The 16,406-nt window shown below is 53.8% G+C and overlaps 1 protein-coding gene across 1 annotated transcript; it reads left to right on the top strand.

The window, feature by feature from the left end:
• Positions 1 to 9,497: 9,497 nt before the first annotated feature.
• Positions 9,498 to 13,299, top strand: MRPL14 (mitochondrial ribosomal protein L14). Its single transcript, XM_073671587.1, has 3 exons — positions 9,498 to 9,642; positions 9,766 to 9,830; positions 10,760 to 13,299. The coding sequence occupies exons 2-3, from the start codon at positions 9,772 to 9,774 to the stop codon at positions 11,124 to 11,126; spliced, it is 426 nt and encodes a 141-aa protein (XP_073527688.1). The 5' UTR covers positions 9,498 to 9,642; positions 9,766 to 9,771; the 3' UTR covers positions 11,127 to 13,299.
• The last annotated feature ends 3,107 nt before the right edge of the window (positions 13,300 to 16,406 follow it).

The following is a 16,406-nucleotide window of genomic DNA, read 5'->3' as shown; positions in this document are numbered from 1 at the left end:
ATAAGGCTCCATACAGAATACTGGCCCCATATAAGGCTCCATACGGAATACTGGCCCCCATATAAGGCTCCATACGGAATACTGGCCCCCATATAAGGCTCCATACGGAATACTGGCCCCCATATAAGGCTCCATACGGAATACTGGCCCCCATATAAGGCCCCATACGGAATACTGGCCCCCATATAAGGCCCCATACGGAATACTGGCCCCCATATAAGGCCCCATACGGAATATTGGCCCCCATATAAGGCCCCATACGGAATACTGGCCCCCATATAAGGCTCCATACGGAATACTGGCCCCCATATAAGGCCCCATACGGAATACTGGCCCCCATATAAGGCCCCATACGGAATACTGGCCCCCATATAAGGCTCCATACGGAATACTGGCCCCCATATAAGGCTCCATACGGAATACTGGCCCCCATATAAGGCTCCATACGGAATACTGGCCCCCATATAAGGCTCCATACGGAATACTGGCCCCCATATAAGGCTCCATACAGAATACTGGTCCCCATATAACGCTCCATACGGAATACTGGCCCCCATATAAGGCTCCATACGGAATACTGGCCCCCATATAAGGCTCCATACGGAATACTGGCCCCCATATAAGGCTCCATACGGAATACTGGCCCCCATATAAGGCTCCATACGGAATACTGGCCCCCATATAAGGCTCCATACGGAATACTGGCCCCCATATAAGGCTCCATACGGAATACTGGCCCCCATATAAGGCTCCATACGGAATACTGGCCCCCATATAAGGCTCCATACGGAATACTGGCCCCCATATAAGGCCCCATACGGAATACTGGCCCCCATATAAGGCCCCATACGGAATACTGGCCCCCATATAAGGCTCCATACGGAATACTGGCCCCCATATAAGGCTCCATACGGAATACTGGCCCCCATATAAGGCACCATACAGAATACTGGCCCCCATATAAGGCTCCATACGAAATACTGGCCTCCATATAAGGCTCCATACAGAATACTGGCCCCCATATAAGGCTCCATACAGAATACTGGTCCCCATATAACGCTCCATACGGAATACTGGCCCCCATATAAGGCTCCATACAGAATACTGGCCCCCATATAAGGCTCCATACGGAATACTGGTCCCCATATAACGCTCCATACGGAATACTGGCCCCCATATGAGGCTCCATACAGAATACTGGCCCCCATATAAGGCTCCATACAGAATACTGGCCCCCATATAAGGCTCCATACGGAATACTGGCCCCCATATAAGGCTCCATACGGAATACTGGCCACCATATAAGGCTCCATACAGAATACTGGCCCCCATATAAGGCTCCATACAGAATACTGGCCCCCATATAACGCTCCATACGGAATACTGGTCCCCATATAACGCTCCATACGGAATACTGGCCCCCATATAACGCTCCATACGGAATACTGGTCCCCATATAACGCTCCATACGGAATACTGGCCCCCATATAAGGCTCCATACGGAATACTGGTCCCCATATAACGCTCCATACGGAATACTGGTCCCCATATAACGCTCCATACGGAATACTGGCCCCCATATAAGGCTCCATACGGAATACTGGCCCCCATATAAGGCTCCATACGGAATACTGGCCCCCATATAAGGCTCCATACGGAATACTGGCCCCCATATAAGGCTCCATACAGAATACTGGCCCCCATATAAGGCTCCATACAGAATACTGGTCCCCATATAACGCTCCATACGGAATACTGGTTCCCATATAACGCTCTATACGGAATACTGGCCCCCATATAAGGCTCCATACGGAATACTGGTCCCCATATAAGGCTCCATACGGAATACTGGTCCCCATATAAGGCTCCATACGGAATACTGGACCCCATACGGAATACTGACCTGAGACGTCACAGGGAGCGCAGAGCTGGAAGACGGCGGATCTGCAGAGGCACGGGGAGGGGTAAGTATCTGGCTGCCGGGGCCCTGAGCAAGCGGGGGAGAAGGGTGGGCACTGACACCGTTCTCCTCTGCCCACAGCCCGGCGGGGTGCGCGACCGCCAGTGGGCCCCTCTGCCTGCTCAGGGCCCCGGCACTTGCCCGGGTGCGCCAGGTGCTGATGCTGGCCCTGCTAGAAGTGCCCGGCAACAGGATATTATGTCCTCCACACCATAATATTGGGAAGTAGGACCAGTGTGATGTTCTCTCATGAAGCCTCTTCAAGGCGCTGCCCAAGTGATTTGTAGGTAGGAATTGACTCAAAATTTCCACTATATGCAACACTTAATACACACTGCCCCCATATACAGCGCCTACAAGACAATGCCCCCATATATACAGCATCTATGTCATGGGTGTGTCAGGTGTGACAGTCGCTCTGGATCCAGCTGTAGAAGGTCGCTGCGCTTGGCATTGCAGACGCCTTCTTGATCCTCTCGTCTCTGTGGTGTAGTGGTGTCCTTCTTCCTTTGGGGCCCAGTGGCGGCCTCTGCCTTCCGCTGCTAGTTGACACCCTTGCTTGGTAGTTGAAGCCTCTCGGTGTCTCCAGAGAGTCGCCGGTGATGTTGCTCTATCCATGCCTGGAGTACTAGTAGTCGGCTAGATTCTTCTCGGAGCTCCCTTGGAGGACAGTTGGCGTTATTTCTCTGGTGTCTTCTCAAGCTAAGTGTATTCCCTTTGTTTACCGTGTTGTCTTTGGTTTGTAGTGGGGCTTGACTAGTGCTCATCCCATCTCTATCTAGGGCCTGTCGCTAGGGACATTCAGGGATTAGGTTTCCTACTCGGCGATAGGTGTGGAGCCTATATAGGGACGATAGGGTAGACAGTGTGATATCAGATATGCCTGTCTCCACTCCCCCTTTCCCTAGTTGTTGGGCTCCCTTCCCCTTCTTCCCGTCGTCGTTGTACACTTATTCCTTTCGTCACCTAGCATGACACATATTCAGTCCCGACCAAACACCGCCCCCATATACAGCGCCTACCAGACACTGCCTCCATATACAGCACCTACCAGACACCGCCCCCATATACGGCACCCACCAGACACTGCCCCCATATTATTATTATTATAGCGTCATTTATTCCATGGCACTTTACATGTGAAAAAGGGGTATACATACAAGAACAATTACAATAATCTTGAACACAATGTGACGGTGACTGGTACAGGAGGAGCGAGGACCCTGCCCGCGAGGGCTCACAATCTACAGGGGATGGGTGAGGATACAGTAGGTGAGGGTAGAGCTGGTCGTGCAGCTGTATGGTGGAGCGAGGACCCTGCCCGTGAGGGCTCACAATCTACAGGGGATGGGTGAGGATACAGTAGGTGAAGGTACAGCTGGTCGTGCAGCGGTATGGTGGAGCGAGGACCCTGCCCGCGAGGGCTCACAGTCTACAGGGGATGGGTGAGGATACAGTAGGTGAGGGTAGAGCTGGTCGTGCAGCTGTATGGTGGAGCGAGGACCCTGCCCGCGAGGGCTCACAATCTACAGGGGATGGGTGAGGATACAGTAGGTGAGGGTAGAGCTGGTCGTGCAGCTGTATGGTGGAGCGAGGACCCTGCCCGCGAGGGCTCACAATCTACAGGGGATGGGTGAGGATACAGTAGGTGAGGGTAGAGCTGGTCGTGCAGAGGTATGGTGGAGCGAGGACCCTGCCCGTGAGGGCTCACAATCTACAAGGGATGGGTGAGGATACAGTAGGTGAGGGTAGAGCTGGTCGTGCAGCTGTATGGTGGAGCGAGGACCCTGCCCGCGAGGGCTCACAATCTACAGGGGATGGGTGAGGATACAGTAGGTGAGGGTAGAGCTGGTCGTGCAGAGGTATGGTGGAGCGAGGACCCTGCCCGTGAGGGCTCACAATCTACAAGGGATGGGTGAGGATACAGTAGGTGAGGGTAGAGCTGGTCGTGCAGCGGTATGGTGGAGCGAGGACCCTGCCCACGAGGGCTCACAGTCTACAAGGGATGGGTGAGGATACAGTAGGTGAGGGTAGAGCTGGTCGTGCAGCGGTGTGGTGGAGCGAGGACCCTGCCCGCGAGGGCTCACAGTCTACAAGGGATGGGTGAGGATACAGTAGGTGAGAGAAGAGCTGGTCATGCAGCGGTGTGGTGGAGCGGTGGTTACTGCAGGTTGTAGGCTTGTCGGAAGAGGTGGGTCTTCAGGTTCCTTTTGAAGATTTCTTGGTAGGCAAGAGTCTGATATGTTGGGGTAGAGAGTTCCAGAGTAGGGGGGAAGCACGGGAGAAATCTTGTAAGCGATTGTGGGAAGAGGAGATAAGAGGGGAGTAGAGCAGGAGAACTTGTGAGGATCGGAGGTTGCGTGCAGGTATGTAACGGGAGACTAGGTCACAGATGTAGGGAGGAGACAGGTTGTGGATGGCTTTGTATGCCATGGTTAGGGTTTTGAGCTGGAGCCAGTGAAGAGATTGACAGAGGGGAGAGGCCGAGGAATAGCAGGGGGACTGGTGGATTAGTCGAGCAGCAGAGTTTAGGATAGATTGGAGGGGTGCGAGAGTGTTAGAAGGGAGGCCACAGAGCAGGAGGTTGCAGTAGTCGAGGAGGGAGATGATGAGGGCCGTGACGCGCCCCCTGGGCCGCGCGTGTGTGGGGATACCCGGAACCGGACCCGTTGCGGATGCTGTGGGTTGTAGTCCTCGTGTGGCGGGGACCCGGTCCCGTGGCTCAGGGTGGTCAACTCAAATGGCTGTCTATTTATGTGGTTTTTATAATATTAAATGTCCGACTACGGCACCCGTGGATTGCAGTCAGGATGAACCGCCGCTGCAGGGCAGACCGCTGAGGCTGGTGTTGTGGGTGCAGCAGAGGATAGTACAACTCCCCACGGGAGGAGTGTAGCCTCAGGGCAGTGTATGCAGAGGATGGGGGTGATGGTGCAGGAGTAGCAGTGACGACACAGAGCCAGTGATGCAGTCCAGGGTCTTTACTCACAGTTCTTATTATCCAGACCACTTCTGCAGGTAACGGCTGCCCACGTGAGGGGCTCGGCCGACTCCCAGGTATCTCCGGAGTGTTTCACAGGACCCCCTTTGTGTGTCCTTTCTCTGGCCTGTCATACCCCGCCAGTGACCTCGCTTCTGTCCGGCTGCCTCGGGCCTTCTCTTGGTAAACTTGGCGCCAGTTTCCCTGACCCTATGTGGTACCTTCCTAGCGGGTGTAGCGAGGGGCTGCGCCACATGAAATGTCACAGCCTCCGGTTTCTAGCTGAGGGTAGTTCCCCGCCTCCACTAGTTTCGGGGACCGGTCTCCCCCTTTGGCCTGACCCTTCTACGCAGGTAGATTCGGGCGTGCAGTGGTGACTCGCCGGTCCACACCCCTGGGGTCCCTTCTTTCCTTGTTCCTGGAGCCTCCTCCGCTCCTCTTCCTTCCTTCAGGCTCCGGCCTCTCTCTTAGGCCTGCCTGCGGAGCAGAGCCCATGCAGAGCCTCTGCTCCCACCTCCTGCTCCCTCCTCTTCTCTGTCTGAACTGAACTCACCACTGATCTAAGATGATGCCCACCTTTTATACCTCCCTCTAGGTGCACCCAGGAACTGCTTCCTCCCTGCTCCTGCACTACAGGGTTCCCCCTTTCTCGGTGTTCAATCCCCCCACTCCAGCCAGGGACAGGGACTGTCGTGCTCTACTTGGAGCATATCGGTCGCCCTGCCCCACGGCAATGTGGTGTAATGCATGCAGGTATCGGGGTCCTGATCCACACTCCATCCTTACCTGAGAGTGAGATATCGCACATCTGGTTGAGATGCAATACCTCTGTAGCAACCGAGCCCTCGGGGTGCTACACGTGCACTAGTGTTTTTGCAGATTCGTGGTTGAGGAATGTGCGGATCCGGGAGATATTTTTGAGTTGGAGTCAGCAGGAAGTGGAAAGGGCTTGGATATGTGGTGTGAAGGAGAGATCAGAGTCCAGGGTTACCCCGAGGCAGCGATCTTGAGGGACTGGGGAGAGTGGGCAGTCATTGACGTTGATGGATAGGTCAGATGGGGGGGATGAATGAGATGGCGGAAAGATGATGAATTCTGTTTTATCCATGGTAAGTTTTAGAAATCTGGCAGAGAAGTAGGATGAGATGGCGGACAGGCATTGTGGGATTCTGGATAGTAAGGAGGTGATATCGGGTCCAGAGAGGTAGATCTGTGTGTCATCAGCATAGAGGGGATACTGAAAGCCGTGAGACTCTATGAGCTGTCCCAGGCCGAAGGTGTAGATGGAGAAGAGAAGGGGTCCTAGGACTGAACCTTGGGGGACACCGACAGATAGGGGGCGAGATGAGGAGGTGGTGCGTGAGTGGGAGACGCTGAATGTCCGGTCTGTTAGGTATGAAGAGATCCAAGATAGGGCCGAGTCTGTGATGCCGAGAGATGAGAGAGTCTGTAGTAAGAGGGAATGGTCCACTGTGTCGAAGGCAGATGACCGGTCCAGGAGGAGAGGGAGGAGGAGGAGGAGGACAGGTCCAGGAGGAGGAGGAGGGAGGACAGGTCCAGGAGGAGGAGGGAGGACAGGTCCAAGAGGAGGAGGAGGGAGGACAGGTCCAGGAGGAGGAGGAGGGAGGACAGGTCCAAGAGGAGGAGGAGGGAGGACAGGAGGAGGAGGGAGGACAGGTCCAGGAGGAGGAGGAGGGAGGACAGGTCCAAGAGGAGGAGGAGGGAGGACAAGAGGAGGAGGGAGGACAGGTCCAGGTGGAGGAGGGAGGACAAGTCCAGGAGGAGGAGGAGGGAGGACAGGTCCAAGAGGAGGAGGAGGGAGGACAGGAGAGGAGGGAGGACAGGTCCAGGAGGAGGAAGGAGGACAGGTCCAGGAGGAGGAGGGAGGACAGGTCCAGGAGGAGGAGGAGGGAGGACAGGTCCAGGAGGAGGAGGAGGGAGGACAGGTCCAGGAGGAGGAGGAGGGAGGACAGGTCCAGGAGGAGGAGGAGGGAGGACAGGTCCAAGAGGAGGAGGAGGGAGGACAGGAGGAGGAGGGAGGACAGGTCCAGGAGGAGGAGGGAGGACAGGTCCAAGAGGAGGAGGAGGGAGGACAGGTCCAAGAGGAGGAGGAGGGAGGACAGGTCCAGGAGGAGGAGGAGGGAGGACAGGTCCAGGAGGAGGAGGAGGGAGGACAGGTCCAGGAGGAGGAGGAGGGAGGACAGGTCCAGGAGGAGGAGGAGGGAGGACAGGTCCAGGAGGAGGAGGAGGGAGGACAGGTCCAGGAGGAGGAGGAGGGAGGACAGGTCCAGGAGGAGGAGGAGGGAGGACAGGTCCAGGAGGAGGAGGAGGGAGGACAGGTCCAGGAGGAGGAGGAGGGATGACAGGTCCAGGAGGAGGAGGAGGGAGGACAGGTCCAGGAGGAGGAGGAGGGAGGACAGGTCCAGGAGGAGGAGGAGGGAGGACAGGTCCAGGAGGATGAGGAGGGAGGACAGGTCCAGGAGGAGGTGGAGGGAGGACAGGTCCAGGAGGAGAGGGAGGAGGACAGGTCCAGGAGGAGGGAGGACAGGAGGAGGAGGAGGGAGGACAGGTCCAGGAGGAGGAGGAGGGAGGACAGGTCCAGGAGGAGGAGGAGGGAGGACAGGTCCAGGAGGAGGAGGAGGGAGGACAGGTCCAGGAGGAGGAGGAGGGAGGACAGGTCCAGAAGGAGGAGGAGGGAGGACAGGTCCAGGAGGAGAGAGAGAAGGACAGGTCCAGGAGGAGAGGGAGAAGGACAGGTCCAGGAGGAGGGAGGACAGGAGGAGGACAGGTCCAGGAGGAGAGGGAAGAGGACAGGTCCAGGAGGAGAGGGAGGAGGACAGGTCCAGGAGGAGAGGGAAGAGGACAGGTCCAGGAGGAGAGGGAAGAGGACAGGTCCAGGAGGAGGGAGGACAGGAGGAGGACAGGTCCAGGAGGAGGAGGTGGGAGGACAGCTCAGAATGGACGTGTTGTTCCAGTAGTTTTGAGGCATAGGGGAGAAGTGATATGGGGCGATAGCTAGACACAGAGGAGGAGTCAAGGGAGGACTTTTTGAGGATGGGGGTGATGGAGGCATGTTTGAAACATGAGGGGGAGACACCGGTTGTTAGTGACAAGTTAAAGAGGTGGGCTAGGGCTAGGATGAAGAATGTGGTGAAGTTAGGGATGAGGTGGGACGGGAATGGGTCAAGTTCACAAGTGGTGAGGTGTGATTTGGAGAGTAAAGAGGAAAATTGGTCTATATACAGCGTCTACCAGAGACCACCTCCATATACAGCGTCTACCAGACACCACCTCCATATACAGCACCTACCAGACACCGCCCCCCATATACAGTGCCTACCAGACACCGTCCCCATATACAGCGCCTACCAGACACCGTCCCCATATACAGCGCCTACCAGACACCGCCCCCATATACAGCGCCTGCCAGACACCGTCCCCATATACAGTGCCTACCAGACACTGCCCCCATATACAGCGCCTGCCAGACACCGTCCCCATATACAGCGCCTACCAGACACCGTCCCCATATACAGCGCCTACCAGACACCGTCCCCATATACAGCGCCTACCAGACACCGCCCCCATATACAGCGCCTGCCAGACACCGTCCCCATATACAGTGCCTACCAGACACTGCCCCCATATACAGCGCCTGCCAGACACCGTCCCCATATACAGCGCCTACCAGACACCGTCCCCATATACAGCGCCTACCAGACACCGTCCCCATATACAGCGCCTACCAGACACCGTCCCCATATACAGCGCCTACCAGACACCGTCCCCATATACAGCGCCTACCAGACACCGCCCCCATATACAGCGCCTACCAGACACCGCCCCCATATACAGCGCCTACCAGACACCGCCCCCATATACAGCACCTACCAGACACCGTCCCCATATACAGCGCCTGCCAGACACCGTCCCCATATACAGCGCCTACCAGACACCGCCCCCATATACAGCGCCTGCCAGACACCGTCCCCATATACAGCGCCTACCAGACACCGTCCCCATATACAGCGCCTACCAGACACCGTCCCCATATACAGCGCCTACCAGACACCGCCCCCATATACAGCGCCTGCCAGACACCGTCCCCATATACAGCGCCTACCAGACACCGCCCCCATATACAGCGCCTGCCAGACACCGTCCCCATATACAGCGCCTACCAGACACCGCCCCCATATACAGCGCCTGCCAGACACCGTCCCCATATACAGCGCCTACCAGACACCGCCCCCATATACAGCGCCTACCAGACACCGTCCCCATATATAGCGCCTACCAGACACCGTCCCCATATACAGTGCCTACCAGACACCGTCCCCATATACAGCGCCTACCAGACACCGCCCCCATATACAGTGTCTACCAGACACCACCTCCATATACAGTGCCTACCAGACACCACCTCCATATACAGTGCCTACCAGACACCACCTCCATATACAGCGCCTACCAGACACCACCTCCATATACAGTGCCTACCAGACACTGCCCCCTGACAGACATTGTCCCCCATAATCAGTGCGCACAGTAGCAGCAGAGCGCGGGCACAGGTGGAGCGTCCTGTAGCGCAGCACTGATGACTGCCAGGATCGGGGGCGCGCCCGGAGTGACGCGATAGCGGGCGCGAGCACGCACAGTCACGTGTTCCGTGTCTTCTTCTCCCGGTGTCCGGAGCAGAGCGGTGAGGAGCGGCGGGGCCGAGTGTGACTACAACTCCCAGCAGTGTCCGCTCTGTGCCTGTGGGAGGATGGGGAGGATGGGGAGGATGGGGCGGAGCGGCCTCTCATGTCTGCTCTCTCTACAGGGTGAGATGGCGGCAGCACTGCGAGCGGTGACCCCGAGCTGGAGGGCGGGAGCCCGGAGACTGAGGTGAGGCCCCCCCGAGTATAGAAGATCCCCGAGTATAGAGGATCCCCACCTCCGAGTATAGAGGACCCCCCCCCCCGAGTGTAGAGGAGGACCCCCACCTCCGAGTATAGAGGACCCCCCCCACCCGAGTATAGAGGACCCCCACCTCCGAGTATAGAGGATCCCCACCTCCGAGTATAGAGGATCCCCACCTCCGAGTATAGAGGACCCCCCCCCCCGAGTGTAGAGGAGGACCCCCACCTCCGAGTATAGAGGACCCCCACCTCCGAGTATAGAGGATCCCCACCTCCGAGTATAGAGGATCCCCACCTCCGAGTATAGAGGACCCCCCCCCCGAGTATAGAGGAGGACCCCCACCTCCGAGTATAGAGGACCCCCCCCACCCGAGTATAGAGGACCCCCACCTCCGAGTATAGAGGACCCCCACCTCCGAGTATAGAGGACCCCCACCTCCGAGTATAGAGGACCCCCACCTCCGAGTATAGAGGACCCCCACCTCCGAGTATAGAGGACCCCCACCTCCGAGTATAGAGGACCCCCACCTCCGAGTATAGAGGACCCCCACCTCCGAGTATAGAGGACCCCCACCTCCGAGTATAGAGGACCCCCACCTCCGAGTATAGAGGACCCCCACCTCCGAGTGTGGAGGGGCGGACCCCCACCTCCGAGTGTGGAGGGGCGGACCCCCACCTCCGAGTGTGGAGGGGCGGACCCCCACCTCCGAGTGTGGAGGGGCGGACCCCCACCTCCGAGTGTGGAGGGGCGGACCCCCACCTCCGAGTGTGGAGGGGCGGACCCCCACCTCCGAGTGTGGAGGGGCGGACCCCCACCTCCGAGTGTGGAGGGGCGGACCCCCACCTCCGAGTGTGGAGGGGCGGACCCCCGATCTTGTCCTGTTGGTCGGTGACTATCTCCTGTTGTGCTTCCAGTCTCTCCGCCCCGTGTGCCGCCATCCAGAAGCTGACCCGCGTGCGTGTGGTTGATAACAGCGCCCTGGGGACCTCCGCCTACCACAAGCCGCCACGCTGCATCCACGTGTACAACAAGTCGGGGGTGGGGGAGGTCGGGGACACCATCCTGCTGGCCATCAAGGGGCAGAAGAAGAAAGCGCTGATCGTGGGCCAGAAGAAGCCGGCCGCCTGCATGACGCCGCGCTTCGACTCCAACAATGTGGTGCTGATCGAGGACAATGGCAACCCCGTGGGCACCCGGATAAAGACCCCCATACCCGCTATGCTGCGGCGCGAGGAGGCCAAGTACTCCAAAGTGCTGGCCATAGCCCAGACATTACTGTGAGCCTGCGGGTTAGCGGGCGATGCCTCGGAGTGCCGCCCAGACATTACTGTGAGCCTGCGGGTCAGCGGGCGATGCCTCGGAGTGCCGCCCAGACATTACTGTGAGCCTGCGGGTCAGCGGGCGATGCTTCGGGGTGCCGCCCAGATCTTCACTTAACATGGTGGCATCAGCTTGTGGTACAACCAGCCCCGTCCATACTACAAATGTCTTTGTGGATGATGGAGCTGCCCTGGTGCATGAGGACACAGACCCCCAGGACAAGCGGCCCCTTCAGTGTGAACTGAGGACATAAATATTAAATGACAGCAGATAATTCTACAGATGTGACTCTGCCCCCTTCTTGTGCCTCCTCTGCGTCATCCGTGCAGCACGAAAAAAAAATGGATGTCAACGTGATTTGCCCACGTACACACGGTCCATGGGAACACTGACGAGCACAGACCCATAGACTTTAATGGGTCTACATGTGGAAATTATCACCACTCGTACCGGAAACACTGACGTGTGACAGAGGCCTGACTCTGCTGCCTCATTATAGTGACTAGATCCCTCGGGGTTTCATCTGAATTACGTCACTCGGGAGATTTAAATGGAAACCCCAATATCCGTGCTCAGCGTAGAGCACAGGATAAATGGGAACATTTTACATAACATTGTGGATCACAATAAAAGCTTCGACTCAATCCACAAAAAAAAAGCAAGTCCCCACTCAGGACCGTCATCTGTTAACGGAAATATAGGGGGCTTACACGTTGCTAGTAGCACAAAGGTTCTGGAAAAGCAAAATGCCCTTGCCCCCCAATAGAAATCCATTAAATTCTGTGCTCCCAAATAAAAATGCCCCCCTCCCTTCTGAGCCCCAGAGTGTGCCTAAACCACATTTAGTGTCCACATGTTTGCCATTTCTGTAGCGCTGAGAGCCCATCTAATTTACAGGAGCTGGTCACTACAGCGTACTGGTCACTACAGCGGCATTTTGCAGTTTTCACTCAGCAACATCCACTGCTGCTTGGTCCGGGAAAACAAAATCGTTAGTACACCTGCTGATAAATTCCCAAAGGGGTATCATTTCCAAAATGGGGTGACTTTGGGGATTCTGCTCTTCTAGCATTTAGGGGCTCTGTATATGGAGTCCGCAAACTATTCTAGGACAATCTGCGCTCCAGGAGGCAGATAGCGCTCCGTCCCTCCCGAGTCTCACCTTGTGGTTAAGCAGTACTGTACAGCCACATAAGGGGTATTTCTAGATTCAGCAAAAAATTGTGGCACTCATTTTGACGCCATTTTTACCCATTTCCCAGTGTAAAAATGTAAAATCTGGGGCAAAAAACAAAACTTTGGTGGTAAAAATGTAATTATTTTTTCATCACCGCCCAATGGTATAAAATTCTGTAAGGCACATGTGGTGTCCACATGCTCACTGCACCCCTAGATGACTCATTGAGAGGTGTAGTTTGTAAAATGGGGTCTCCTCCGGGGAGTTCTGCTGTTTTGGCACCTTAGGGGCTCTTCCAATGTGACATGGCACCGTCAAACCAGCCCAAAATATCAACTCCAATATGGCGCTTCTTCCCTTCTGAGCTTTGCACTGTGCCTCAAAAGTAGTTTTCAACCACATATGGGGGGTATCTGCGTGCTCGGGAGAAATTGCACAACAAACTTTGGGGTCCACTTTCTCCTGTTACCCTTGTGAAAATATTTTTTTTTTGGCTAAAATTATATTTTTGTGGAAAAAATGTGATTATATATATATATATTTCCTTCCACAAGTCAGTTATAATTTTTTGTGAAGCTCCTGAGGGTTCAAAGTGCTCACCACACATCTAGATAAATTCATTGGAGAAGGGGGGGGGGGGTCTAGTTTCCAAAAAGGGGCACTTGTTGGGCATTTCCACTGTTTAGGCACATCAGGGGCTCTGAGAACGTGACATGAGGCCCGCAGACCACTCCATCAAAGTCTGTATTCCAAAATGGCGCTCCTTCCCTTCTGAGCCCTGACGTGCGCCCAAACAGTAGTTTTCTCCCACATATGGGGTATCAGCGTACTCTGGAGAAATTGGACCTCAAAAGTTGTTGTGCAATGTCTCCTGTTACCCTTATGAAAATAAAAAAAATTGGGGCTAAAAGATCACTTTTTTGTGAGGAAAAAATAAACATTTTTTTTTTATTTTCACGGCTCAACGTTATAAACTTTTGTGAAGTACCTGGGGGTTCAGGGTGCTCACCACACATCTAGATAAGTTCCTTAAGGGATCTTGGTTCCAAAATGGTGTCACTTGTGGGGGGTGTCCACTGTTTAGGCACATCACAGGCAGGGCTGTGGAGTCTGTATAAAATGGACCGACTCCTAAAATATATAATAAATTGGGTGCAGTCGTTCAATGCAGTTTGTGGGGAATATTTTTTCAGAAGGATTTGGGAAAGTTCTGAAATGTCCTATAAATGTCTGTCCTATTCCTGATCTCAGGGTCTGGACTTTTAGCTGAGATGAATCTTGGCTACAGTAAATTTATCACTTACACATGAGCCGTGTATGAGGGAGCCGGTGGTTTGGCTTACCAACTCCACAGCCCTCATCAGGGGCTCCCTAAACGCGACATGGCGTCCACTAATTATTCACGCAAGTTTTACATTCAAAAAGTCAAATGGCGCTCCTTCTCTTCCGAGCCCTGCTGTGCGCGCAAACAGTGATTTGCCCCCACATATGGGGTATTCAGGAGAAATTGAGCAACAAATGTTATGGTACAATTTCTCCTGTTACCCTTATGAAAATGCAAAATTGAGGGCTGAAAAACATTTTTGTGTGAATTTTATTTTTATGGGTCAATGTTATAAACTTCTGTGAAGCACCTGAGGGTTACACACATCTAGATAAGTTTCCTGAGGGGGTCTTGTTTCCAAAATGGGGTCACTTGTGGGGGGTTTCCACTGTTTGGGCACATCAGGGGCTCTCCAAACACGACATGGTGTCCACTAATCTGGCAAATTTTACATTCAAAAAGTTAAATGGCGCTCCTTCCAAGCCCTGCCGTGCGCCCAAACAGTATTTTTCCCCATGTGAAGACCCGGGGTCTTCCGTGGGCGTAACGCCACTCAGACAACACAGGGTGCGGGTAAAACAGCATGGCAATACTGTATTGAACCACAAAGCGAACAATAAACACATAGAACAGTCCCAGCAGATACCCAAGATGGTGCAAAATTACACCTTCTCACCCTTCCTTCTTCTCCCGCCTGGGATAGAGCAGCTGTGACTTTGGAGACATCCCGGGCCAACTACCTCAACCAGTGGCCCCCCGCTTCTGGCGGACCCCCACAGAGAGGAGGTAGCGGCAAGCTTAGGAAGCTAGCAGTCTATCGAGGTCCGAGGATCCCACCCTGGCCTCTCTGAGAGTTTCCATGGGGCCAGATGACTGGTGGGTCCCAATCTGGCTTCTCCGAATATCTCTATGGGTTGCAGGCGACTGGTAGGTCCCTCCTGGCAACCCCAAACAACATATCCATGGGGCCAGGCGACTTCATCGTTCCAACCTGGTCTCCCCAAATGTATCCATGGGCTCTCTGATGGTTAATGGAGCAGATCCGAATCTTTCCAGTCAGGGCCGATACCCTTAGGCTGGCATCCTGTACAATCCAAATCTGTGTCCTATCGAATAAATTTTACCACAATCATGAAGTACAAGCTGTCACAAAAAAAACAATCTCAGAATCAGGGGGATCCATTGAAGCTCCAGAGTAATTACCTCATAAAGTGACAATGGTCAGAATTGTAAAAATTGGCCTGAGTGGCCCCTATCCAAGTAACCCTGATTACAACTCAGGCGGTGCACCCTAATAGTGAATGTAGGAAAACCTCAGGAGATGACTGCGCTGTTACTGAAAATAATCTCTATACAAAGACCAACACTGATATTACCGTCATATAATGACCATATAGTGGTAGATACCAGCGCTGCAGAACATTACAGTACAGTTATATATAGTGACTCACAGATGACGTTCTCTCTGATGGAGTCTGTCACTTTTCCCGTCTTTTCCATCTGGCCCAGACCGACATGACGACTTCTCCATCCAGGACTCGTCTGCAGAGATTACAGCACAGTTATATATAGTGACTTACAGATGACGTTCTCTCTGATGGAGTCGTTCACTTTTCCCATCTATTCCATCTGGCCCAGACCGACATGACGACTTCTCCAGCCAGGACTCGTCTGCAGAGATTACAGCACAGACTCATCTGACTTCTCACATCTCCAGCCTCGTCCACATCTATCCCCAACCTGCACAAATCCCTCATCCTGCTGATACCCCAATACTGAGCTGCTGCTATATGTGACCCTATTACTGCACCTGCCATGTGCCATCTAATTTTCCTATTGGAGCGCTAGATTCCCCTTTCATTGCATTCGTAAAGTATATGACCCTACTGTACCCCAAACTTCCCTGGAAAAGTATGGTGACCCCCAACACAGTATGATCTCCCAACTGTGACCCCCACACAGCCTTCCATGTACTATAATGGGCCAACATACAGTATAATGGCTCCCACACAACACTTCACACTGTATAATTTCTTGCATATAGTTTAAAGGCGCCCACATAGTCCTCCATACAGCATAATACACCCCTGTAGCCCATACAGTATAATGTACCCCCATAGTCCATACACTATAATATAGCCCATACATTATAATGCACCCCCATAGTCCATACAGTATAACATAGCACATAAAGTATAATGCCCCCCATAGCCCATACAGTATAATGCACCCCATAGTCCATACAGTATAATATAGCCCATACAGTATAATGCACCCCATAGTCCATACAGTATAATACATCCCCATAGCCAATACAGTATAATATAGCCCATACAGTATAATGCCCCCCCATAGCCCATACAGTAAAATGTACCCCCATAGCCCATACAGTATAATACATCCCCATAGCCCATACAGTATAAGGTACTTGCACAGTCCATACAGCATAATGCATCTCCATAGTCCATACTGTATAATATAGCCCATATAGTATAATTCAACCCATAGTCCATACAGTATAATATAGCCCATATAGTATAATTTATAGTCCATACAGGATAATGCACCCCCATAGTCCATACAGTATAACATAGCACATAAAGTATAATGCCCCCCATAGCCCATACAGTATAATGCACCCCATAGTCCATACAGTATAATATAGCCCATACAGTATAATGCACCCCATAGTCCATACAGTATAATACATCCCCATAGCCAATACAGTATAATATAGCCC

The sequence above is a fragment of the Phyllobates terribilis genome, unplaced genomic scaffold (genome assembly GCF_046119375.1).
Source record: "Phyllobates terribilis strain yellow unplaced genomic scaffold, ASM4611937v1 Scaffold_3__8_contigs__length_932513732, whole genome shotgun sequence".
Classification (NCBI taxonomy): domain Eukaryota; kingdom Metazoa; phylum Chordata; class Amphibia; order Anura; family Dendrobatidae; genus Phyllobates; species Phyllobates terribilis.
This window is presented reverse-complemented; position numbering and strand designations above follow the sequence as displayed.

Coding starts and splice junctions, on each gene's coding strand:
- MRPL14 (XM_073671587.1), top strand. CDS start 9,772: ATGGCGGCAGCACTGCGAGCGGTGACCCCGAGCTGGAGGGCGGGAGCC. Junction 9,831..10,759: donor GCGGGAGCCCGGAGACTGAG/GTGAGGCCCCCC, acceptor TTGTGCTTCCAG/TCTCTCCGCCCCGTGTGCCG.